The 26933-nt window shown below is 33.2% G+C and overlaps 1 protein-coding gene across 6 annotated transcripts in view; it reads right to left on the bottom strand.

Moving 5' to 3' along the window:
* The window catches only part of LOC124359257 (E3 ubiquitin-protein ligase UBR5), a 115913-nt gene that overhangs the window by 74016 nt on the left and 14964 nt on the right, over positions 1 to 26933 (bottom strand). For all 6 annotated transcript variants that reach the window (XM_046811856.1, XM_046811858.1, XM_046811859.1 and 3 more), the window contains exons 2-11: positions 24367 to 24570; positions 22821 to 23100; positions 19924 to 20132; positions 15189 to 15388; positions 12938 to 13128; positions 11485 to 11750; positions 9530 to 9681; positions 9095 to 9337; positions 8299 to 8406; positions 795 to 946 (exon numbers count right to left, since the gene is read on the bottom strand). In XM_046811856.1, the coding sequence (XP_046667812.1) occupies positions 795 to 946; positions 8299 to 8406; positions 9095 to 9337; positions 9530 to 9681; positions 11485 to 11750; positions 12938 to 13128; positions 15189 to 15388; positions 19924 to 20132; positions 22821 to 23100; positions 24367 to 24570 (2005 nt within the window). The remainder of the gene's footprint in view (positions 1 to 794; positions 947 to 8298; positions 8407 to 9094; positions 9338 to 9529; positions 9682 to 11484; positions 11751 to 12937; positions 13129 to 15188; positions 15389 to 19923; positions 20133 to 22820; positions 23101 to 24366; positions 24571 to 26933) is intronic.

Here is a 26933-nt window from a genome sequence, read left to right as displayed (position 1 = left end):
ATTCGAATCTGCAAAGATCCGCCACGTATTTAATTACCGATAAAATCATACTTAGGTTAAAAAAGCTATTAGGATTCATGTTTTGAGAATCAGGTATCACTTCGGAATTAGATTTGACATTCAAAATTTCATGATTTTCCTATCACTACCATAAACTCCAACAATTTTACTTATCAGTTAGAGCACAAACCTTATGGTGTTGAATAAATAAGCATAAAACCTAAAACTTTAATACATGAATGAGCAGATACATGACATATTTGTAAAGTCTAAAATCCTTACAAACCAGATTCCACCCTCAGTAGTTTTCAACCATCAACAAATAAAATTTCAACAACCATTTAACCACCATTGTCTGCTTCTCCCTCCTAAAGCAAACAGCTCTAAACATAGAAAAATTATTTCTTTATTTCTCCCTAGCATGTTACTTCAAAAATTTTTTTATTTCCCTTAAGTTCCATTTGAATTAAGACATCTGGGATTATTATGGGGCAAAAAAATGGTTTGAAGAATCAAATTAATTTCTTCTCAACTAAGAAATCTTTAAATGTAAGTCAGAGGTGAGTTACACTTCTGAATAGTAGCAACATTGCTGCCTGAGACCCAGAGGATTATAATACTGTGACTAGTACATTTATGCACAGTTATTCTTCTAGCCCCATCCACGATAAAATGTACAATAAGCTGTAGAACAATAATGCTGCTGCTGAGAGTCCTGATTAATAAGGCTTGTTCCAATATTAATGCAGACAGGAAAGGACAAAGAATATTATTCTTACTGTAAACTGACATACCTGTAAATCATCTTTTCTTAAAAGGCGACAATCCTGAAGCAAGCTGAGTGATTCATCAGCAGACGATTCCTTAGTGTCTTTGTTTACTTCTTTAGGTGAAGAGTTTGGAAATTTTACTGCTGCATAAGCTCCATCCACTTTTAAGACCCGTCCTAAAAACAATTAACTACAGTTAGTATTATTTAATAAAATCTTTTATAGAAATTCATATGGAATTTCAAGCTATGATGAAAGTTAACCCTTTATTATCCATTATAAAATCTTAAGACATCATGAAATTCCCACTAAAATGTCAGAGCTGTTCTGACTAAATTATTTCACTGACTATACTATTATTATTAGTAAGTGTCTACATAGTTGACAAATATCCTGAGATTGCACACACATGTTCACTTAGTTTGGATTTTTATCACAAAAATCTTCTAATAAAGTCAAAACTATGTGGGAGATCGTTAATGAAAGTAGAGGGAAGAATCAGTCTCCATGTAATGTCCCCCGCACCGTCAAAGATGACAAGGGAGTTGATATCAGTGATCCAAAACTGGTCTCAAACATGTTTAACAAATTCTTTATTGATGTGTCTAATAGTGCATCAACCTCATCCAGTATTCCTCATTCTTATGTGCAGCCTGGATTGTGTACATCTTCATTTTTCTTATCACCAGTTACTAGGAGAGAGATAACAGATATCATCAGGTCTTTGAAGCCAAAGACGTCTTCTGGCTGCGACAGGATATCATCTAAATTGCTTATGTCATGTAGTGAATGTTTTGTTGACCCACTCGTTCACCTTATTAACTGTTCATTCGAAGGTGGAGTTTTCCCAGATTTGTTGAAGCTTTCTGTTGTGAAGCCCTTGCTTAAAAAAGGAAGAGTGGATGAACTCGATAATTTTAGACCAATATCTATCACATCAACGTTTTCAAAGATATTTGAAAGGGCAGTCTTAAATAGATTATGGTCTTTTATTAATCACAACAGTATTTTGTTTGAGAATCAGTTTGGGTTTGTTAAAGGACGGTCAACTGTCAATGCAATGTTTACGCTCATCAACAAAATAGTAAATGCCTTGGATAGAGGTAGGTCTGCTTCCGGTGTCTTTTTCGATCTTCGGAAGGCTTTCGATGTGGTTTCCCATGACATCATGTTGGAAAAGCTCGAAGGCATTGGAGTTCGAGGAGTGGCGAACCAATGGCTTTCATCTTATTTGAGGGATCGTCGACAGGCCGTAGAAGTGTCCTTCATCGATGCTGCAGGCACTGTGAGGCGATGCTACTCGGATGCGCTGAGCGTTAAGGCGGGGGTGCCACAGGGCTCCATACTCGGCTCTCTTCTGTTTATTATATATGTAAACGACCTCAGGAGTTGTAATGCGGAGGCCCAGTTGTGTTTGTTTGCAGACGACACGTCCATCGTAATGGAAAACCAATGTCGTGAGGCCATGGAGGTTAGCACTTTTGTGGAGTCTAATAAGATTGTTCAATGGTTTAGGGAAAATGGTCTAGTGGTAAATGCTGCTAAAACCGCAATTGTTGAATTCGCCATCTCATCTAATAGCATTAATAATCTCAGCGTTTGGGTCGATGATATGGAAATCCTTTCTGAATAGCATGTTAGGTTTTTGGGATTGTCTATAGACAGAAACCTGAATTTTTCATCCCACATCGATTATGTAGCACGTAAGCTTTGTTCTGGAATCTTTGTGCTTCGTAGACTGGCACCTTTTACAAACGCTGCGATCCACTTAACAACCTACTACGCTCTAATTTTCCCTTATCTTTCGTATGCGGTGACAATCTGGGGATCGGAAAGTTGTCGTACAAAACGGCTTTTTGTCTTGGAGAAGAAGGCAGTGAGAATAGTAGCTGGCATCCGTCGAATGGAGACTTGCAGGCCTGTTTTTAAGGAACTTAAATTGCTTACCTTCCCAAGCATTTATGTTTTTCAGACCTTGATTTTCTTACAGCAGAACCATGGTGTTTTCCGGTCCCTTGTTCCTCAGTCGGGATACAGTCTTCGACAAAAACATAAACTGAATATTCCTTACCATTCCACTACTTTTTTTAAACATCACACCTTTTACAATGCCACATCCCTTTTTAACGCTCTTCCTGATGCTCTTAGAGCTGAAAAGGATTTATTTTGTTTTAAAAGAATGCTTAAAGCTTATCTTATTGAACACTGTTTCTATTCTGTAGATGACTACATTAATAGCAATACGTAATTTATTTAGTCCTTCCTATGTATTTTGTTCCTATGTAAATTGTTCGCTACACATGATTGTACTAAGTTGACGCAAACCAATGCATTGTAATATGTTATATAGAATAAAGGATGTTTTGATTTGATTTGATTTGACTGTTGTAATATCAGCTGTTTGTGTTTAATTTTATACTTCAATATACCGATTTTGTTTTGAAATGTTTATTTATGTCTGCAAACATCCAATTATATTATGGTTAAAACAATAAACTCCTTAAATGAATAAATTACTTATTTCAGCCTACTTACAACTTGAAGTATATTACAACGCCTCTGTGGTAATACAAATGTTAAACTACACATCCCTCTGACCAATAAATATGACCTATAAAATTGGAATAAAAATATTCTTAGCATCTTAATGTTTTTATAGTTTCAATAACGTTTCCTTTGTGATATGACTAAACCAGTATAATTTTGTGTTCACTAACTTTATGCTTACATTTTTAAAGCACTTTGGACGTTATCATGTACATGTGTGAATACTTTCTGGTAATAAAATGATTTAATTTTAATTACTTATTTCCCCCACTTATTATTTCAAGAATAGTATAAAATCATTATAGTGTTTCATATAAGATGACAAATCAACCATGAAAAAACATACTACTATACAACAGTAAACTGAAGGATACCCCACAAAATCAAACACTAAGAAGTTTTAAAATATTTTCATCAATTTTTAACAGTCAACCAAACTTTGTAGGTCTAGAGTTTTATTTTTGAGTTTACTACGAGAATTAACGTATGTAGTGTTATATATAATCTCCAGGTCATTGTAAACCAATACCACTTACTGTTACCATAACTTTTGATAACAAACGTGTTAGGTAAAAATAATTGTTTAAAATTAAACTGTTATCAAGATAAATTTTTATTTTTTTATATCAATAATTGTAACATTACAAATAAAAGTCGATTATATGGTTTTTGCCCCTCTAAACAGATTATCAGCCTAAATGGCGCGAAAGAAGTCCGCTAACAATTACCAGAGTACAACACGCAGAGTAACGTATGATCGATATACTAAATACCTGATAACTACTGTCAAAATTAACCCCTTCATAGAAAAATAATTGTTATTTTGAAATAAATTGTGAACTAAGCAAAAAAAAAAACCAATCATCAGTAAAATTATTAATAATAATCACAAATTTTTGGTCACAGCGAATATATTTATTGGACAATTAGATATTAGCGAATATGTTAATTCTTATTAAGATGTAATGCAGTGATGATGTTGAGACTAATAGCATTGAAGCAGTTTTTACACAATAAGATATTGTATACTGAATATCTTGTTTAATCCTCTGACTAGTAATTCCCACCGTTATGCGAGAGCACACCTCATGCCACCTACAGAATAGTTGATCGCTCCATAGTATCTGCTACATCACTAAATACCTTGTTGAATCCTCTGACTAGTAATTCCCACCATTATGCGAGAGCACAACTCATGCCACCTACAGAATAGTTGATCGCTCCATAGTATCTGCTACATCACTAAATATCTTGTTGAATCCTCTGACTAGTAATTCCCACCATTATGCGAGAGCACAACTCATGCCACCTACAGAATAGTTGATCGCTCCATAGTATCTGCTACATCACTAAATATCTTGTTGAATCCTCTGACTAGTAATTCCCACCATTATGCGAGAGCACACCTCATGCCACCTACAGAATAGTTGATCGCTCCATAGTATCTGCTACATCACTAAATATCTTGTTGAATCCTTTGACTAGTAATTCCCACCATTAAGCGAGAGCACAACTCATGCCACCTACAGAATAGTTGATCGCTCCATAGTATCTGCTACATCACTAAATATCTTGTTGAATCCTCTGACTAGTAATTCCCACCATTAAGCGAGAGCACACCTCATGCCACCTACAGAATAGTTGATCGCTCCATAGTATCTGCTACATCACTAAATATCTTGTTGAATCCTCTGACTAGTAATTCCCACCATTATGCGAGAGCACAACTCATGCCACCTACAGAATAGTTGATCGCTCCATAGTATCTGCTACATCACTAAATATCTTGTTGAATCCTCTGACTAGTAATTCCCACCATTAAGCGAGAGCACACCTCATGCCACCTACAGAATAGTTGATCGCTCCATAGTATCTGCTACATCACTAAATATCTTGTTGAATCCTCTGACTAGTAATTCCCACCATTAAGCGAGAGCACAACTCATGCCACCTACAGAATAGTTGATCGCTCCATAGTATCTGCTACATCACTAAATATCTTGTTGAATCCTCTGACTAGTAATTCCCACCATTAAGCGAGAGCACAACTCATGCCACCTACAGAATAGTTGATCGCTCCATAGTATCTGCTACATCACTAAATATCTTGTTGAATCCTATGACTAGTAATTCCCACTGTTATGCGCGAGCACACCTCATGCCAACTCCAGCATAGTTGATCGCTCCACAGTATCTACTACATTACTAAATCATATTTCCTGTATTGTATCCTAAGTTATAATTGTCTGTCTGAATTCATAGGCTATGTAGTGGGAAATTCTAGAAACACTTTTACATAGTTTCCGTAGTGCCTAATAGAGTGTAGTGTAGCCTAATCATTACATCAACTCATTTTTATGTGATTGGTGGACATAATATTTATTGATTGCAAGTGATTAAGAAAATATCTTTAGTGCGGTTGTATTGGAATGGCAAGAAAAACTTATAGTAGAATTTTCTTTGAATGAAGAAAGTGACCACTGTGATTATGATCCCAATAATAATAAAAATGACTGGACAGATAGTCTGTGTCTATTAGCAATAATGCTAAGACAAGACATGGATATGCCACAAGTGTGATGTTGGCAGATTAAAGGTCAAGATATACATACTTATGGAACAAGAACAACTTCAAACTATATTCTGCCTCTACATCGGACAACCATACTGTATATGAGAAGAAGCCTTAATACTCAGGAACAAAATTTTACAATCTTTTACTAACAGACATAAGACGCACTCAGGGAAAAAGCTTACGATCTAGCCTGACTGAATGGTTACTGCAGCGACCTTTCTACAGCCTTGATGAGTTCCTGCAGTGGAAGAAGACTGTAACTAAATTTTATAATTACTGTAAAGCCTATTTAATATCACTTTGTATTGTTTGACGCCATTACTGTATCTTAATGATCATGTAAATAAAGATGTTTTTTATTTGATTTGATATGTTGTGCTGTATATATCTGAGCCTTTTACACCACAAAAATGTCTTTGGGTGCCTTGTAGACTTTAACTGTAAATGTATCATATAATGTTTAGTCTCAGTATATACATATGAAAAAATACTAACAAATATTGATTTACCTATTTATTTTGTATTATTAGCATTTTTTAAATCTGTGTAAAAATTAAAAGATTTAATCTTAAAACAGTAATATTTTTTCTAAATCATAGCTTATCTGCTTTAAAAAACCCAATTTTATAACCAAAAACAAACAAAATCCTAATTTTTAAGCATGACACAGTGAAAAACCTCCAACTGAACTTTTTGCTCTTTACAGTAAATGTTAATACATTTACTCTATGAATACAAATAATAAGTTTCATTAAAATGAGTTGTTCTGCTGTTAATTTTACCTCCTAATAGTTTAAAAATATCCAGTAGACTACGAAAGTAAGTGAGTCTTTTGTAGTCTACTGAATGTTTTTAACAATGATCTTTCTTCGGTTTTCTCAAACACATTTGAAAATATTCTATAGATTGCAGTTGTATATAGAATCTAAAGAATTACTGTTCTGTTGCCGAAGGGCCGCTGGGACAAACACAGCCGAACAAATTGATCCGCATGGGTTAAACCTAATTTAATGAAATATATTCCCAAAAGTGGAACCAATGCTTACAGCTAGGGCAGTTTTCAATAACACTTGTGACAATCTTTTTACAGTACTCTTTGGCATTTATAGCTTCTAATAGCAATAATCTTTTTATAACAGCGGTCTGTTAAAAAGAGTAACAATAGTCAAATTTAAAATTAGTAGAATTAGGACTAGTAACACAACACTTTACTTATGATCGCTGACAATGAAGTATTTGAGAATATTATATAAACTACAACCTTGAAAAGAGGAACGTTATATTAATACTAATCAGTCTTTACATTAGAAGCCTACATATCACTCTCAGCCCTGCCTACTGGTTCCGTTTGCCACTTGGGGAATGGAATTTTTAACAGGAACAGAGTTTAACATTACAGTTTTATTGATGGCATGCTTTACGCCAGGAGGATGAGTGGAGTGGGACATGGACGGGTTGGTCGAATGGGACCGGTTCGCCATCAATGTCAAAGACAAGTTGGTACAAGACGAGGAACAGTTGATATTTGACTGCTTCTGGAATGACAAAATAATCCTGACGACTCAAGGGGGCCATAAGCGATACAGAGCATCTTCTGTACACCTCCACCACCGGGTACGCACTGAGAACATGTTTTTTACTATACTTATACATCTTGGGATATATAATCTTAAGTACTAGCCACACGACAATGTACAATAACTAAGGTATTGTCGGACATGAGATATAAATGGCATTGGAAATCGATTTTGTCTGAAGAAGCTTGTAGCCATGTTCAGTTATATAACCTCTTATTTCATCACTTAATTCATTGGTGCCAGAACTAACGATTGCACCATACGTTATTCCAAAAGGCCCAACTCTTCTTTCGTAGCAAATTTGAACATTTTCCTTGGTTGGAAAATGTTCATTGTCTTTAGATAGCATTAAACTGTTTAATGTATTACTCAAGGCATACTTATAAGTAATTGTTAAACTATCCAAATGGGGATGGCCAACTTTTACTTCTTTGATTAACGAAATTATAAATACGAATAAAAATTAAATAAAGAAAAATAGTACACTGAATAGCAAAAACAATACTGCATCAGATAATTGAAATTGTGGCTGAAGCTCGTTAATAAATTTAAATGGAGTAATAGTACAATTGATATACATATAGACGGCTAAAAGTAAAAATGTATCGTTAATCAACAATGCAATTTTATGAAACATTTTCCACAATAAAATATCATTATAGATCCTAAGTACATTGCATTAATGACAGTAGTAGTGTTTAGATGATTTATTACAAATTAATAAGCCCATAATAAGTCATGAACTACCCTGTTACAATAGCAATTGCAACTTAACATTCAAAACTATTCATAAAACTGCATTAAATTCACATTTTTTAAACACACTTACCAACAGGAAGACTTTTTACATCTTCTACAAAAATAACATCCTTTAACATCCATTCTTCTTCATCTTTTTTCTCTGAATCTTCTTTCACAGCAACCCTTTTTGGACGCTCTGTCAACAGAAATTATGATTAAATCAGGGTTTCCACTGGTTTCTTCCTTCCTATAAATATTATAAACCAGTTTGCATTGTCTTGATGTAAAAACATCCTTTCTGGGATTCGAAATATCATTACAAAATATTTGCATCTTAACAGCAAAAGCAGGATTTGAGATTCTTCTTGGAATAAATCAACTTAAAATCAAGAAATTTAGCCCAATTAAGAAGTAAAAAAGTTCATTAGGTAAAGGGATTTTCCTAAAATATGTTTGGAATCATATGTATACATTCGCTGTGCACTACTATTCAGACAGTAGCATATTCCTCATCAAAATTGCGGAGGACTGTCCATTGTTGAAGTGCACACAATATTAGTGTACTGTAATAATTTACAATAGTGAAATTAGATAAATCAAATTCAATATAAATAGTCAATTATGTAACTGATAGTATATAGATTTTCTAATATACCTTAGCATAGTAAAATAAATCCATAATCAGCAGCAACTGCAAAATTAAGAGGAATGATTTAATTACTACCAAGTGTAGAAAAACACAATTTTAATAATCTCACCTTACTAGTTTCAATATTATAAAAATGGCTACATTTAATAAACTTATTATGATTAAATTTTCAACTCTAAAAATAACAACATTGTCATATATCTGTATTAAATCCAAGCACAAGCATTGTACTGACTGTGTGAAGTAGAACCAGTGTCACTGCAAGTAGAGGAGGCGGGACTGGGAGGTGGAGGCATATCGATGCGGTCCGCTGTCTCCTTGTGAACTTTGCCGCTTGTGCAGGGCAGCAGCCCTTCCAGCCCCCGGCTAGGTGGGGGACTCGCCGGGACTATCAGCTTGAACCGACACACATCACTCAGGTTCCATGCAGCATTTTGTAGCTGACCAACTTTAGGAACACCACCAGAGATACAAAAACCTGCAAGATAAATAAATTTGATAGAAACACAGATGATTCCATCAATTTAAAAGGATTAATGGCCTTACCTTTTAATAGACTTTAAAAATGTATTACAATAACTACATTATATATAACTAATACACATACATTTTCTTCATTTATTTCAAAAGCAATTAATACTCTATAACTTTGATTAAAGAAATATCTCACCAACTGCTCCTGGCTGATAGATTGGAGAATTTTTCATGCAAACTTGACTGCCAGTGGTTATTTCTGGGGAACCAGTGGATGGGCGTTGTTTGCGAGATTTGGCTCGATATTTCTCCCAAAGCTTTTTCCTTTGGCCAAATGGCAACACACCCCTGTAAAAGAATTATGTCAGCTTTTGTGTTATTTATTGAAATCCACCATGTCAATCATAACAGTTTGTGTAGGGTAATATATTATTAGGGCTATTAATAGAAGAACTGACAAACTATTAAATATTAATGGTTTTGTAAACATATCACTCAAATAATGATTTGAAACATCATGCCATTTTAATTTGTATTCACTGTATTACAGTTTTTGAGTGCACAATAAATTAATGATGCAATATTATAATCTTTATCACCAAGTCTTATCTGGTACTGCCAATTGAACGGTTTTTCTTTGTTTTTTAATTCTGAAGTGCGAGTAAACTATTTTTAAAGCAATTGACAGTTTGGAAAACAATTTGCACAAACCATCATGTATCAATTGGTACTACTATGTATCAATTTGTACTACAAATAAAATAAATAAACAATAACTTGCAAAACTTAAAGAGACGATTTCTTAACAATGAAACATCCATGTAATCACTCTGTTTGCCACAAATGAAATATAACCAATTTCTTGGGTCACAATAACTTATTTTAAAATAAACATGATTAAAATACAAATGGTTCTCAGTGTGAAAAGGGCTTTTCGCTAATGTTTATCTTGGTGTCAAATAGGTTTGATTAGGCATTCACCATGAACAACCAAGTCAACACTTTTGCAATTCCTATCAAAATGTTGTCACTAACAGAAAAATTTAACGGATTTCTACTAATTTTGATAATACTACAAAAAGCAATAAAACCTGGCTGCGTGAATAATGTGTCCTAGAGATGATTCACCCTTCACCTACCTCATCAACTGCTCACCGCACCAGCACCCGCCGGCTGATCAGATGCTGCTATTAATCATCTCCCCTGCTCTTCCAACCATTCCAAAAGTATAACTTACAGAAATCGTTAATGCCTAGTTAATTCCCTACACACCCATTCTTATAGGTTTTTTTTTTAGCTGTAATTGGGTTAACCGAAATGATTTTCACTCCTTTATCCTAACTAGGATTTCAGTGTACATATATTTGAAAAACACTTTTCGGTTTAAGGACACAACAATACATTGTTTTAAAACGTTTTTTGATAAAGACAACGTTTTGTAACAGAACACCCAAAGAATTAATTAATTAAAGAATAATTGTAGCAAAGTGTTAAAGAATCGCTGTTAAGTTTTAATATTTCTTAAAAACATACACACACCTCTGTTGTTTTCTTGATTTATTATGACGTAAACCGAAATTTAATTTTTTCTGTAGTTAAAAACTTTTCCAGCTTCCTAATATTGCTTTAATTATTGAGACAAAGAATGTCAAAATTCCAATTTGGACTGAATAGGATGCCTAAGATATTACTCTCAGATGTCATAAAATTATTAATTTCACAAAAAATGTTTTTCTTCTAGGAAAGCAGGATTATATTTTGAATTTAAGAGAGATAATTAAAACACGGTTTAATTTTACTGTTCATACAAATTATCTGAACATCTTATGATTGTTGACTTTCTTACATTTTTACTGGCCATCAAACTGATTTCGACAAGCTGTAGAAAATCTTTTTATTTAATCAAATGTTTATATGCCAAACTATAGAGTTGATATGTAGAACATATGAAGCTTAAAAGGGAATATGAATAGTTTTTTTTTTTTTTTTTTTTTTTTTTTTTTTTTTTTTTTTTTTTTTTTTTTTTTTTTTACTGTGGCTGATTTATTTTATGATTTAATACTGTTAAATTTCATACATAATCTAAACAACCTAACTAAATGTACCTTCTGATTCCAATAAAGAGGTTGAGATCAGATAAAACTAACTCACCACCAGTAAAGAGCACCACTCTCCAGCCTGGCAACAGAGTAAAGTGTGCAGGTGTAAAGTGAAGAGATACGGTCCAGAGTAAACTCAGTGAATGCAGTGGCTGGGTGTTCCAGTTTCCCAGCAGCATGGGACAATAGCTCGTCCAGCCATGTGGCCACTTTGCCACTATCTGTAGACACAGAGCAGCGGATGGCTGTGGCAGACAGTAACACAACCTTCTCAGTGGCTAACCCCAATGCCAACGTCTTTGGATGGTGCAGTGATCCCTGCAAACAGACATCTTATCAATGAAAGGTGTAGAGACTCAAATACACGTAAATTGTTATTTTAGCAAAAATTAAATTTGAAGTGGTTTTATTGTAACAAGTGGTTCAATGTTGTGTTGCAGGAGCCTAAAATTTGTGATGTGGGCTTGTGAAGTTTATAAGGACTTCATGCCCTAAAAATCATGCCTTAAAAAAAAGCAGCACCACTGATCCCAGCAACGGTGTTGCGGTATACCAGCACTGTCGAAAGTAGTAGTAAAATGAATGCTTCATCAATTAGCACAGTTGTTTGAGATGTATTAATTGTTGAATTTTGAGCAGCATGGATTTAAACCTAAAAAGATTTGTACAACATCTTTAATTAACTTGGTAGGAAATATAATTGAAGCATTAGACTAATAATGTCCTTACAACATTTTTGGATTTTAAAAAGATGTTTGACAGTGTCTCCTACAGCCAAATTTGTTTTAATAGTAAAATTGTCTTGGCAATAAAGGGTAAAGAACTGTTACAGTTACAATCCTATCTTTAGATTAATCAACAGTATATTGCAATAAAAATGCTTCAAAATAATCCCATACAGATATAATAAGATTTTAAAGAAATTAAATACTCAGTTCTCCAAGCATCAGTGATAGAACTACTAGTTTATGTTACATCATAACTATATAAAAAACTATTAAAATGTTATCTGTGTGGATTTAATTTAAATGCTTGTATGCTTTTTACATCAGCCTGTTACTTCATGACAAAAATCAACAACTGGTAGAACCAACAATACAGTTTCTATTGCAAGTTATCAACAACTTTTTTATGGGAAATCCGTTGTTTAACTTATGCGCTTAAATTTTGGTCTAAATATTGAAAACAACACGTCAAAAATTTGTTCAGCACTGCATGCTCTTATTAGGCTATTCCATGAATGTAATATAAATATTTTAAAATAATTATTTTGCTTTCCTACAGCCTTATATTTTTATATAATAGTCATATGGTAGTGTATCTAAATTCAGTAAGAATCATTTTAAATCTTTACATGATAGATTCTTGTAATACATATTTTATTGAATTTGAATTTACAGTGTATACTCAATGTAAATAGGATATGTGTCTGGTCTTAGAAAACACATAATTTTAAACCAAATGTGTAATGTTTTAATTACTAATTTCAATATCACTTTTCTCACCTCACTGGTGTGTTTGTACGGCTCAGTCTCATTCCACTTCCACTGATAGAGCTGACCCGAGCTCGACAGAGCTATTAGCTCACTGTGTAGAGACGCAATGTTGACAAACTTAGGAGCAGGTTCCGGCCAAAACTCCACATCATCTGACATCCACAGTGGACTGGCTGCCGCAAAGTCCTTCTTCTTGTTGTCTACACATTACATTTTAATTTTGTTATAAAAATTTAAAAAATAATTTGGGAGCATAAGTAATTAACTGTTTATTCTCAAAAGTTGTCAAGTCTATGAATTATAGTCTTTTCGCTATATGTAGAAATAGGATCCCCTACATTCTTACAACATAGTTTTTTGTTCTGCAAAAAGAAGTAGTTTTCTGTTATTTGTTAAAACTATTTCACCTATCTTTTGTCAAAGAAATATTAGAAGTAATAGAAATCGTACGGGACATAACTAATTCTTAAAGGAACAAAAATATTGCAACGGTTTGTAATGGAAATAACGTCTAAAAACAGACTTGAATCTTTTTCAGCAATATTGTTTGGAATTATTGTACATGATGTTACTTTTATTTTCTACACATATAAATAGTATAAAAGTTAAAGTATATGATATATAACTTGATTAAAAAGATTAAAGGCTTTACAAATTTGTGAGAAGGGACTCATTTAGTCAAGGTCTGAATTTTTAACAAAAATGTATATTGAATAAAGAGCTGGTTTCACACAGTGCAGGTTTCAATTAATGCAAGTCTCTAATATTAATTTAAAATAAAACGCTGCTTCATCAAGTTTAGGTTTCACTTAGACCATGTTTGAAATAATATTACTCATAAAACATAGCAGTCATATACTTCAAGCCATACAGTCTCATCATTAACTGCCATGTGCCATGTTTGCATAAGGCAGTACAAAATAGAAACTATTTGTTTTTTGAACCAATTTTAACCTATAAGTAATTTATGTCAGAAATACTTTGAAAATGGTAAATACAAAGATTTTTATGAAAGTAAGTAGTAACTTGGCAGTGTTAATATATTAAGAAAACTTGAAACATTAATTTTATTTATCTTCTATCCTTTACGTCAATGAATAGTACACACACAATATACTGGAAAAGTACTATTGTAATTATTGATAATTCAACTTTCTAGCAAATTTTAAAACATTAATTTGATTAAAGTAAGCATTTATACTGTACGTTTATATAAATTATTTATTTTCATTACATGAAGAATACAGAACTCAGAGAATTCTCTGGGTATATAATGTACATTAGGTAGCTGTCACAATTACACTGAAAACACTACAGAAAGCTGTATTTTCATTTCTATATTTATTTTAGATATGTTCAGCTGTTCTGATGTCAGGCTCATTTAAAATCAGTCATCCCTTTATCTTATAGATACTGTATGTGATGTTGACGGAAGTATTGAGTGAAATGACTTTCACGTCTAAACAACCTTTCAAATTACCTAATTAAGTATTGTCACTCTTTTATCTTATAATTACTTTATATGATGTGGACAACAGTATTCAGTTAAATGGCTTTCACGTCTTAGCGCCCCTCCAAAATACCTAATTACATAGTGTCACTCCTTTATCTTATAGTTACTGAATGTGATATGGAGAAGTAATGAGGTAGAAAATGCAATCAAGGAGCTACTTTCTACCAAGATTTCATAACACCATTAATAAACCGATCAATACCCTAATTCATGATTATACATCTGTTTTATGAACATTAATCATTTTTCATTAAAATAAACTGTTTGTTAAAGTGTAACAATGTTTAGAAAGATTGGTGATTATTCAAACAACATTTCTTGTATAATAACAATAAAATGTTAAAAAGATGGTGCTGTCCAACAAGAAAAAATGTATACATCTGTCATTATTTATAACTTTGTTGAAAATGAGAGCACAAAAATCTAAGAAAGTCGTTAAAACTATCAACTTTTCCTTAAGAGATATTACAGCAAATTAGTATAAAGAAGTAACCCTGAGATTTAAATAACATAAACATTGTGTAAGAGAGTTTCACAATATTCAATCATCAACTTAAAAAAGAGACTGTAATCAGTGGCTGAATTGTATTATGTGGTATAAATATAAACTAATCTCATATTGTAATATTTATTATTAATAAATGCTTTAATGCATATACATATTATATAAGAAATTATAAAATCTCTGACTTGGAAAATTAAATTTTTAAAATGGTTTATGCTCTATGAAATTTCAGACAGCCTTACCAGGTTCCCAAGCAGAATCCCTGAGAGCAGTCTCCAACCACCTGCGCGGACCAAAGTACTGGCGGTCCCTCCAGCGGGAGAAACTGTCTCGGTCACTGCCTCGCTCTGCTCTGTCTGATCGTTCTCTCTCCGAGTTGTCACTGCGTTCTCGCTCTGGATTAGTCAGTCGCCGGGCACCACTGGATCCCGGTATTCCACGACTATGATCAAATTATTACCAGTTTCATTATAAAACTTTCACTATTTACTAATATTATACTATCAATAAATTTGAAAGCATTTCAAAAATGATCAGGAACAATCGAACATATTTTAAATTGTTTAACAAGATTAAAATTTTTTGATTTGATTAGGTGCTTTAACCCTTCAACGCGTTATTTTTTTTTCATGGTCATACCCCCTCCTGCGTTGATTTTTCTGGCGGTTTTTTAGAGATTTTGTGTTTTATAAATAATATAAGCAAATTACCTAAGTTTATAATTATTTTATTATACTTCTATGTTGTTAGTGTTTAAAATTAGCCAAATTAAACAAAATTAAAATAAATTCCCTAAAATATGCTAAAATATTTCCCTAAAAGCTAGCTAACCTAAACACAACAAATTGTTCCTGTCAAAACGGGATTTCATTCTTCAAAACAATATAGTTAGCTTGTAAAACTAATAATAAGCATAACTAATAATAATAACTAAACAAAGGAACATAAAACACACAAAAATATGTCAGTAGAACATAACCATCACACTGACAATGACTGTAAACAACAACAAACGTAAGCTGACAAACGATCGGCTGTACGGCAATGACGTCGTGTTGAATGCAGCTGATTTCTCAGATATTTTTTCTAAAGATCGATTTTTCGAGATATCGACTCAATTAATCGAAAGTTTGAATCTTCTCCTTTCGATTGGTATACATTTTTCATTGAAAACATTCGATAGTTGTCTGTTACAGCTACAAAAATAACCGACTACTCCATGACGTACTCAGTACGGCAAAACGCGATCTCAAGTGAAAGTGTCATGACGTACCTAGTACGGCAAAACGCGTTGAAGGGTTAACCGTTTTGGCGCCACAGCCATTTCTCAAATATGTATAAAATGCTAGGTCATTTTCAGTAAGTATACAAAGGTTTGGGAAAAAACTACTGTACAACTACTATCTAATACATTTTTACTTTTTTATACAAAATAAATAATATGACAAGTTAATGTTACATTATGAACAATGTCAGCCCTAGCATTCAGCAACAAGTGTAATTTATCCCAGGTGACCCATACTCACATGGGATTGAGTGTTAAAATGTTGAGACAAAAATATAAAAGATTTAAAAAACTGTAGTTTACTTTTTAACATTTTACAGTGAGATATGTATGTGAGAATTGTGAAATAATATGTATAATATTTCATACATTTAAAATGCAAAAATATACAAGATCAAAATACTTTTTATTCAGAAAATTAAATTTATATTAATTAGTTGAGTATTTAATAATTTAGAGGGTTATAATAGATATCTCAAAAGCAATATAATAGTCCTTCCAGCCCAGTCGGAAGAAGTAGGTAGATTTTATCACAATGAAAATATTAATTATTTATTCTCAGAAGATGTACTCAAAAACTGTTTGAGATATCAAAAAATTGTTTGTTAAAAAATATTTAGTAAATTTATAAGCATTAGAGAAAACTTTTTGTTTGTTCTCTAGGTTCCTACATTAACAGAGTCGTGAATTAAAAACAAAAGTTTAAATGCCGCCATATTATGGCGTACCCAGCTGGCCAATGAACTTAGCCATAACATTTATGAGACCAACTTTTCTAATTTTTTAGTTTCATATTTTTGGGACGGTATTGCCATAAGTTGATCTTTGAAAATCTACCTAATTCTGTACATTATACACTTTTTAAGGTAAAATAAAACACAATATAGAAATGCTACCGAAAGAAAATATCAGATTGCAAATTAAAAAAAAGGATAATAGTAAAATAATTATTCTGTTTTATTTTATGTTAAACTTTAACAATTTTAAAGAAAAATAATTGGTAGAAAAGTATATTGCAATCCACATGTACATACAAGGTTTGCTGTATACATAGCAGTAGTGTTTAAAATAAAGAATTTTTCAATCACAACTCCGATTACAAATCTTAAAAAAACAATTCCTATTCCCATAAAATTTAACAGTTTTTATTTTGGCTCCATTAAAAATAATAAAGTACAGTACGACCCCGATAATTCGGCTCCGTTAACCCGGAAGTCCGGCTAACCCGGACCGATATTCAGTTAAAAAATAAAGAATCAGACAAATATTTCAATAATAAAAACGTAATATTTTTTAGTTGTATAGTATCCGTGAATCAATGTTGCATCAGTATTTGATGGGACTGTACGACAGTGAGTGTGTGACTGGTCATTGTCCCGGATTCTCGGAAACAATAAGACGCGTATTTCCCAAAATCCTCTCCCACGCTACCGCCACACCTAGCCCCTCAGTGCCGTTCCTGCCTCGCTCCGCTCGCTTGTGCCCGTGTTGTGTGTGTAGTGTACTGTATTGTTTGCTTCTGTTCTGCAATCGTGCTTCAGATAGTGTACTTCATTTATTTGTGTTGTGCATTTGTTATTGCCATCTACGCGATGGCAACAAAACATAAAAATGTTGTAGTGACAATGGAAAAGAGACTAGAGGCATTAGGTAGGATTGATAAAGGTGAATCTTTAAAAACAATCGCAGCATATTATGTGTCAGTATATCTACAGTATCAGATTGGAAAAAAAAATGGGACAAAAATCGAAGAATTTTGTTTTAAGATGATAACAAAAGACAGTTTGGGCAATCGGTGCAAAGCTAAGAAAGCTAAAAACGAGAGACTCTTGACGACGCTTTGTATGTTTGGTTTTGTGCGGAAAGGGAACGTGGTTTGCCGGACTGGGCCTATCATTCAAGAAAAGGCAATCAAGCTGAATAAACAGTTGCCTGATTGTGAACAAAATTTTACTGCGAGTCAAGGATGATTGGATAGGTGGAAAAAACAGCATGGTATTCGCCAACTATCTATCACAGGAAGTCTATCTGGGGACAACAGCACTGCTGATGACTATAAAAACAAGTTTTTGGATTTTGTTAAAGAAGAAAATTTAACGGCAGATCAAATATATAACGCCGATGAGACGGGTCTGTTTTACAGAATGTTGCCGAGCAAAACTTTGGCCTCAAAAACTGCAAAATACGCAAAGGGATACAAAAAAAGCAAAGACCGATTGATAATAATGGCCTGCAGCAACGCTTCGGGGAAGCATAAATTTCCTCTACTCTTAATAGGAAAAGTGAAAAATCCGCGAGCACAAACGTAAATCAGGATTCTTTACCAGTTGTCTACAAGTCTCAAAGAAGTGCATGGATGGACAGCAACATTTTTAAAAACTGGTTTTTTAAATGTTTTGTGCCAGGTGTGACGAAATATGTAAAAGATTGTGGGTTGCCAATTAAAGCTGTCCTACTAATTGATAATGCTCCTTCACATCCGTCTGCAGATGTGCTGGTAAGTGGGGACATTACCGTCAAGTTTTTGCCACCTAATGTAACAGCGTTACTACAGCCCATGGACCAGGGGGTCCTCGAGAAAATCAAGAAGGTTTTTTTTTTCCCCTTGGGGCGGCCTACTGCCATGCACTTAAGCCTCAAGGGCTTTTTGCGCACCCCGGAAACACACCATGAGGCCCACCAGTCTACAACTTCAGCAGTTCAACATACCGCCAAAAACAACCTATCAAGTCCTCCTGGAAAAATTCACCATCCCTGTCCAAACTACCAGAGATGGCATACCGCTCTCTTGCTATTGCAGGGCAATCAAAGAGCAGGTGCTAATGAATCAGACGCTGAGGAGGCAGACGGGGACATTGAAGATCCAGTGATGAATCATGGAGATGCAGTGACCATACTAAACAAACTAATGGTTTATTTCGAGCGGCAGGCAGAAACATCGCCGGCTGAATTGCTCATATTGAAGAGACTGCGGGATTGCACAGCACGCAAGCAGCAGACGACATTGGCACAACCAAAGCTGACTGAGTTTTTTACCAGGAAATGAACAGTTATAAATGTACTGTAAGGATTAATAATAATTAAATGTGCATAATGTTTGATGTTTTTTACAATTATAATGGAGTTTATCTGTAAGTATACCGTATTTTTACCTAATTCTCCGGCTAACCCGGATTTTCGTTAACCCGGATCGGCCCGCGGTCCCGATTAATCCGACTTATCGAGGTTCCACTGTATTACCAAAGCAATTCCTTCCATTTCTAAATTTTTGGATGCCATCCAATAACACAAAATGTAATCCCTGACTCTATTTTAAAGTTATTTGCAAAAGTTCTGGAATAAACAATACAGTACATAAGCTTACATGTTCCCTACCATCTATATTAGGGGTTTCCAATTTATGGGGAGACAGTCAAGAGGGGCACAAGACCAGCTGAAAATAAGATAAACTTTCCTTTGGTTAAAATTTCAGTACATAATTTTCAAAAATTTTTCAGAAAAATTTCCGTTTTAGTTTTTTTTATACATAATATAAATATTGAGAAATAACTAATGATTTTTGCCTTTTAAATTTTCATACTAGAGGATAAGCAAAATTTAATAGATTATTAATAGTTTCATTATAAGAAGAGTTAGGAATGCTGCAGTCATCTACTTAATAATACTGAATAAAGTAGAAGAGTTGAACTTACATCCTCATTGCAGAATAACCAAACATATCCTCAGAGAACATAGCATCAGCATCAATAATAACTGAGTGGTCTGCATGAAAGCCTCCATCCAATAGAGAGATAAGATCTTCCGGAACATATGAATCAGCACCATCGTCGCCTTCATCTCCCTCTTCATCATCACGTGACAGAAGATTGTTAACAGCTAAATTCACATCCAAGTTTGTGCGCTGAAATCAAAAAGTTTCATAAAATATAAGCTGATGAATTCACAATATTTAAACACTTATCACTCAACTTAATTTTTTAAATATTTTCTATCCAAATTTTTCTATCTCTGTTGGATAAAGAGGACAAATTCCAGTTTCAATCTATGTTCTACATTAACATTAAAAAATAACTGTGAGAGACTTCAAACAACCAAGACTACTTGTATTACCCTCCTGAGTGTATGACGATTGCAATATTTCTTGAATTACTCATTTACGAGGGTTAACCAGAAGGTAAGTGCCATTTAAGTATAGCACAGGAAATAATGGGAGTAGCACTGTCATGTTGATATCAGGGTGTGTAAATCTGAATTTGAAAACAGATTTGCAGATTTTAAGAAAATTGAGAATGTCCTTGACATCCTCAGAAACATTTACTCTCTAGGTCCTGCTAATGAATGAAGCAATGAAGCTGCAAATATTTTCAGGTGTAATAAAGCTGCTCAGTGCTCTCCAGATGGGAATAGTTGATTTTGAAGGTAATATAGACAATAAAAAGAGTTTCTTGTCAAGAGTTTTAGATAACATTTGTTTGTGCTAATAAATATCCAGAATTTAAAAAAAAATCAGCCTTGAAGCTTCTCACTTTGGATCAACTCGTTTGTGAAGCAGCATTTTCTAAGATGAACTTCATTAAAAATAAATTCCGGAGCAGACTTACTGACAAACATCTCCCAAGATTTAATGACAATAGCCTGCACACACTTTAGTCCAAACTTCAGAGGGATAGTTCACAGCGAAAAATGTCATTTTTTTATTAAGATTGTAAATACCCATTGTACTTCCTTTAGTTTATAAAGTTTGTTTAATATTGAATAAAATAATGTTCCAAAACCAATTTGTTTGATATATTCATTGATATTGTATCTACACATATTTAATTAGTACAGTTTATTATTATTTCAATTGTTAAGTCCATAAGGGATATTTTCTTAACAATAAAAGAAAATATCCCTTGTTATATTTAATAACATGGAGAACATGATGCTCATGTTATTAAAAAAAATAAATCCCTAATGAAAGTAATTGGTGACCCCTGTCCTACTAAGTGCAATTAAAAAAAATAAAAGAATATTTAAGATAAAGAAAGGAAAAAGTAAGTCATCTCTTGTGAGTTATGACCTGTGGACTAAAGTGATTGAAAATGTTTTTGAAGAAGTATCAGCCTCTGCACCATAAGCCGCCTGCCGCAGTCAATGTGTTAAACTATTGTACAATTACTGTCTATTGCTATAACATCATGTAGTTAACACTTTACCTGCGGTCGTGAGAGTGATAACAAACAGATGTCAGCCTCTGTACCATAAGCTGTTTGCCGCAGTCAATGTGTTAAACTATTGTACAATTACTGTCTATTGCTATAACATCTGTAGTTAACACTTTACCTGCAGTCGTGAGAGTGATAACAAACAGATGTCAGCCTCTGTACCATAAGCTGTTTGCCGCAGTCAATGTGTTAAACTATTTTACAATTACTGTCTATTGCTATAACATCTGTAGTTAACACTTTACCTGCAGTCGTGAGAGTGATAACAAACAGATGTCAGCCTCTGTACCATAAGCTGTTTGCCACAGTCAATGTGTTAAACTATTGTACAATTACTGTCTATTGCTATACCATCTGTAGATAACACTTTACCTGCAGTCGTGAGAGTGATAACAAACAGATGCCAGCCTCTGTACCATAAGCTGTTTGCTGCAGTCAATGTGTTAAACTATTGTACAATTACTGTCTATTGCTATAATATCTGTAGTTAACACTTTGTCAGTTGGTGTATAATGAGTGAGAACGAACAACCTGAAGAAGCTATGTGTAGATAACTCAGTTGCTCCACCATGCTTAGAGATCGTATCTATCACATCGTAGTGCATTCAATTGTGTACCTGATGAAACAATGAGAATACCTCTTCACCTATATTTAACTATAATTTGTGATCAAGGTGTCTCTGATGTCAAAACAGTGTAACGAGTTTATTTTGAGCTTCTTTGTCAACTTTTTTTGGATCTATTCATCTAGAGCTTAACCATTCACATTGAATCAACTCTTTCCTCCATAGCTATTCAATTTTGGTTTAGAACTTGAATTATATCAATCTGTATAGGTGTGATAACAAACTGAAATTATCTAATACCACCATTTTGAATTAATTGAACTCAACTTCTACAGTTCTTAATCTTAATTTTAAACCAGTGAAAATTTCTTTTATATTTTGAGATAAAATTTTATAATTTATTTTTAACTAGAATTTGGACCACGTGGACATTTTAAATGTTCAATATCTGCATGGCATTATAAAAAGGTTCCTTCAATATTAATTTTATTGGTCATCTCAGCCCAGAAAGAGAAATTTGTTGATCACTGGAGAGTCATGGACATCAATGCAATTGAAATTATTATTCTATTTACTAAATTTATATATATATATATATAAAAATATATATATAAATAAATATATATATATATATATTTATAATTTCCTCAATTTGTAAATTTAATAATTTAAATAAGTGTTCTTTATATATCAATCAATAAATCAATCTTTTGTTGTAACATAAAAATGGATTATTTTATTTCCATTCAACACTACCAAATTTAAACACAACCTTATACATTACAGTACCACAATGAATGTGTTAATGTTTCTTACTTGCAGTTCTCTGATGATAAGGTTACGACTTTTCCCTTGAAGAACAACTTGAGCCTGTGACACGAGTTCCTCTGGAACATAAGGTGCTGGAACAACAGGACGTGATGAACTTGAGCTGCCGCCACCACTGCCACCCATAATCACTCCAGCACCCGAACTGCGGCCACCACCACCACGGAATGGAGCTGATGATGTGCGCATAATTCTTGCCCGTGTTCTCGTCAGCTGCCGTGATGATCCACCTCCTCCTCCACTACCCCCACCAAACATCCCTTTCGAACTAAGAAAAGAATATTACAGATTAAAATGACAAACAGCAAAAGTAATGTATTTGCATTTTTACACTAGCACTAAAATAATCATATAAGGATGTTAATAAGACGAACATATGTGAATGATAAAAGGGCCGTTGGTTAAGCTGTTACAAATGATTAATCTGATCTATGAAAGATTTTTCCACTATTCCCTTTATACCCCAGAAGTAGATTACAAGCACTAAAAGTAAATGCTTTTGGAACAAAGTAGTCTTTTTAAGCCTTTGTCTATATTTATATTTTCTTGATCAGGACAATATTTCTCAAAACATTTGTCACTTAGAAATCAAGTAGTCAATTTGTGCTGATCTGCAGTCATAAACATGGCTGCCTCTATTTATTCTCCCGCCAAATGTGAACTGAGGGGTGGTATTCATTTCCTGCAAGCAGAAGGGAATAGTGCAGCATCAATCCATTAGCAATGTGCTGTGTTCACGAAGAAAACATTATGAGCGATGGTGTTGTGCGTGAGTTATAAAAAGTTTTAAAATGACAGAAATGACATGAACAATGAAGGAGGTGAGCATGTCTGTTGATAGTAGTGTAGAGTTATGAAAACTCAGGTTTTATTAGACAAAGATATATTTAATTTTAGAATACATATTCCAAAGTTATCAAAAGGTTACTCAAAACCTATACATAATCCAATTGAGAATAAAAAATTATAAAATAAACCATAAAATAGGCAACAAAACATTACAGTTAAAATTTCTTACAGTAAGTAACTTAAAATGTTTAATAGAGCCTAAATTGAATCAAAGTCTTAATTTATCTATATGTAATTCACATGATAAAAAACAATGAAAAAAGAATTGTCCATTTCATATGTGTATATGATGAATAGCAATAGAATTCTATATAAAGTTATGTTTATAGAATGTTCTAAAAGAAAAAAATACTATTAATGAGGTGAAATTCAGATGGTAACTGTCTGATCCCCAAAACCAGACATATAAGGTGTTCTTTTATATTGTGAGCAGTTCCTTACAGTAATACAGACACCAAAGTATCAGTAATAATCATATCAAAAGACATTACCTGTAACAGTTAACTAATATAAACTCTAGTAAATAAAAGTGTTTAATCTATACACAAATGGCTCATTATTTCAACTTAGATATTCATATTTTTGTGTGGAAATTTAAAAAGTTCAACATGAGGCGGTTAAGTTTTAGAAAATTATTTATCATACTGCTTTTGAATTTTGTACAGTATTAACCCATTATACTTACTTTTTTGTAGGATCATTTTTTGTAAGATCAAGTCTGTCCGAAATAATTGAAAATGTGACACGACACACTCTACCATCTTCTAGTAGCAAAGCAAAGTGATTCGGCCCAATAGCAATTCGTTTTACAGCTGTTTTGATCCCAGCCAGGGCAGGTGGTGGGACAGTGGGCCCAAAACGATTCAAGCGATCTGACACTTCCTTCAACCTGATAAAAAAGTTTTAGTGTTACAACATTCAAGCTCTGTAGGTTTAGAAATACTACAGTAAATAAGACTACGCAATAAAGAATGACAAAACATTAATCACTACAAGTACCGCCTGTGACTTACTATGTAGTTGACCTGATATCAGGCAAACCATCAGTGGCTCTCAATTGGTTTGAAATCTGTAGCCAAGGCATCTGTGCTTCATTGGTTGATATTGCATGTCATCAAATACGGTTTACTCACAATTAATGATGTCGGTCAGGTAAATACCCAGTGGGAAAGTAAATATAAATTAAGTATTTATTTACTCATTGATCATTTTAAATACCCAAAATGAGGGTATTTTAGTTTTTGAGCTTAATACAATATTTTTTTTTTATGAGTCCTCAGCAAACAAGGGTTAAAAGACAGTCATTTGATGTCTTAAATTAAAATTACCAACAATATGTACCCTCTCAAAATGGGAAAACAAAAAATAAAAAGTATGTCTGTGTCTTTGTAGGTATTTATAGCTTTTTGCACTGTTATTTGTATGCTTATTGTAAGCAGTAGTACAGTAGTTTGTAGACTAATTACTTGTTGTGTAAGAAATTAGATTATTGGCTGCTGATACCAAACGGCTTGGCCAATTTCAATTTTTTGTACCAAAATACAGCATTTTTTACGAGCTACAATTTAAGTTGTCACAAGGTATTAGTTGCCATTTCAAAATTTTGGCTTTGGGTACAGGGGGCATGGGGGAAATATGGAAAATTATTTCCCCCCCAATTAGTACTATGCACTCCCATTTACAGGATTTTGATACTTGGGCTGTATATAAGTCTTTTAATACGAGTTTGAAGTTTTCAAATGAACACCCTGTATTTATTCTGTATATTTTATTGTATGTCAAAGACCATTTAAACAAATTAATGATAAGATCTCATTTACATAACCATAATACAAGAAACAAAGAAAAATGAGATTTTAACTATGTTAGGCTAGAGAAATCTAAAACTAACCTAATCCATATAGGTATAAGATTTTTTAATAAGTTACCAGTACCATACAGAAATATGCCCTATAGGAGATTTAAGACAACTATAGAAGTTTTTAAAACATAAGGCATACTACTCAGTCAGTTAAGGAGTTTGGAGAGGATAATTTAGACAATCTAGTATGACTTGTAAGTAGGCCTAATCTAATCTAGGCTAGCATATTTTTTTTAAAAGATTGGCTCTGTCTATTACACTATATACTGTGGTTAACAACATTAAAGATTCTGATTCTGATTCTGATAAAATTAGGTTAACAATGGAGATGGAGCTTATATGTACATTGTCAATGGAAAGGTTCGAAAATTGAATAGGAATCAATTAAAACTTAGACAATGAGCACATTCTAATTGTGCAAATTTACTTTTAATACAGGGAAGAGGCAACGATGTGTTCTGCTACACAAAACACTTGTGATCCAACTTAATTGTTTGAAATATCAAGGTTATCAGAGAAGTCTAACCCACATGGACAAGCATTCAAAACCATTAGTCAAGTCCCCGGAGAAATTCCTGTTGAATAATGTAAATAGGTATGTATGGTAATTTTCTGACAGGAACAAAGATCAGTGTTCAAACAATCTATGATGGTGCTACAGTTTTCAAAGGTAAAGACGAATGTCCTGAAGGGGCTAGAGAATTTGCAGTAAATTCAAAATGAAATGACACATGCCAAAGTAGAATGATCTACATTATAAGTCACACAACTGCAACAGACTTTTAGTGAGGGGTGAGGTTTTTAAACAATAACTTGAGTATCAATATATATTTTTTAGTTAAAATTAAATTTGTAATAATAAATATGTGTATTTTAATCTGTAAATAGTGATTATTAAAAATTATTTAATTTGTAATACAAATGTGTTTGTTTATAAGGTAATTACTATTTTTTCAACTTTTTCAAAAAAGGTAAAGCAAAAGCATTTTTTAGATAGATTTTGTATGCAAAATCCAGCCCATTGAAATTGCCCTCATGTAGTACTTTTCTCAAATTTCTATACAACCGAATATAATCCCTAGAACTTGCAACTACCCAGTCAAAAGATTTTCATGCTATATAACTATGTTATATATATAACATGGCTTGTGGAAATGATAACGATTGGACAAAAACACCCAAAGAAATCAAAAGTTTGTACAAAAATTGATCTTATAAATATCTCATCTAAGTTATTAGCCAGCTTGGTACATAAGTTCAATATGGTGGACCTTTGAGCTTTTAAAAAACTCACAACTCCATTATTAATGAATGTAGGGGAAAAACAAAGTGTTCTATAATGTTTATAACAATTACTTAACATTTTGCAATTAACAATTGTTTTGTACTCA

Source organism: Homalodisca vitripennis, chromosome 4 (assembly GCF_021130785.1).
Source record: "Homalodisca vitripennis isolate AUS2020 chromosome 4, UT_GWSS_2.1, whole genome shotgun sequence".
NCBI classification, from domain to species: domain Eukaryota; kingdom Metazoa; phylum Arthropoda; class Insecta; order Hemiptera; family Cicadellidae; genus Homalodisca; species Homalodisca vitripennis.
This window is presented reverse-complemented; position numbering and strand designations above follow the sequence as displayed.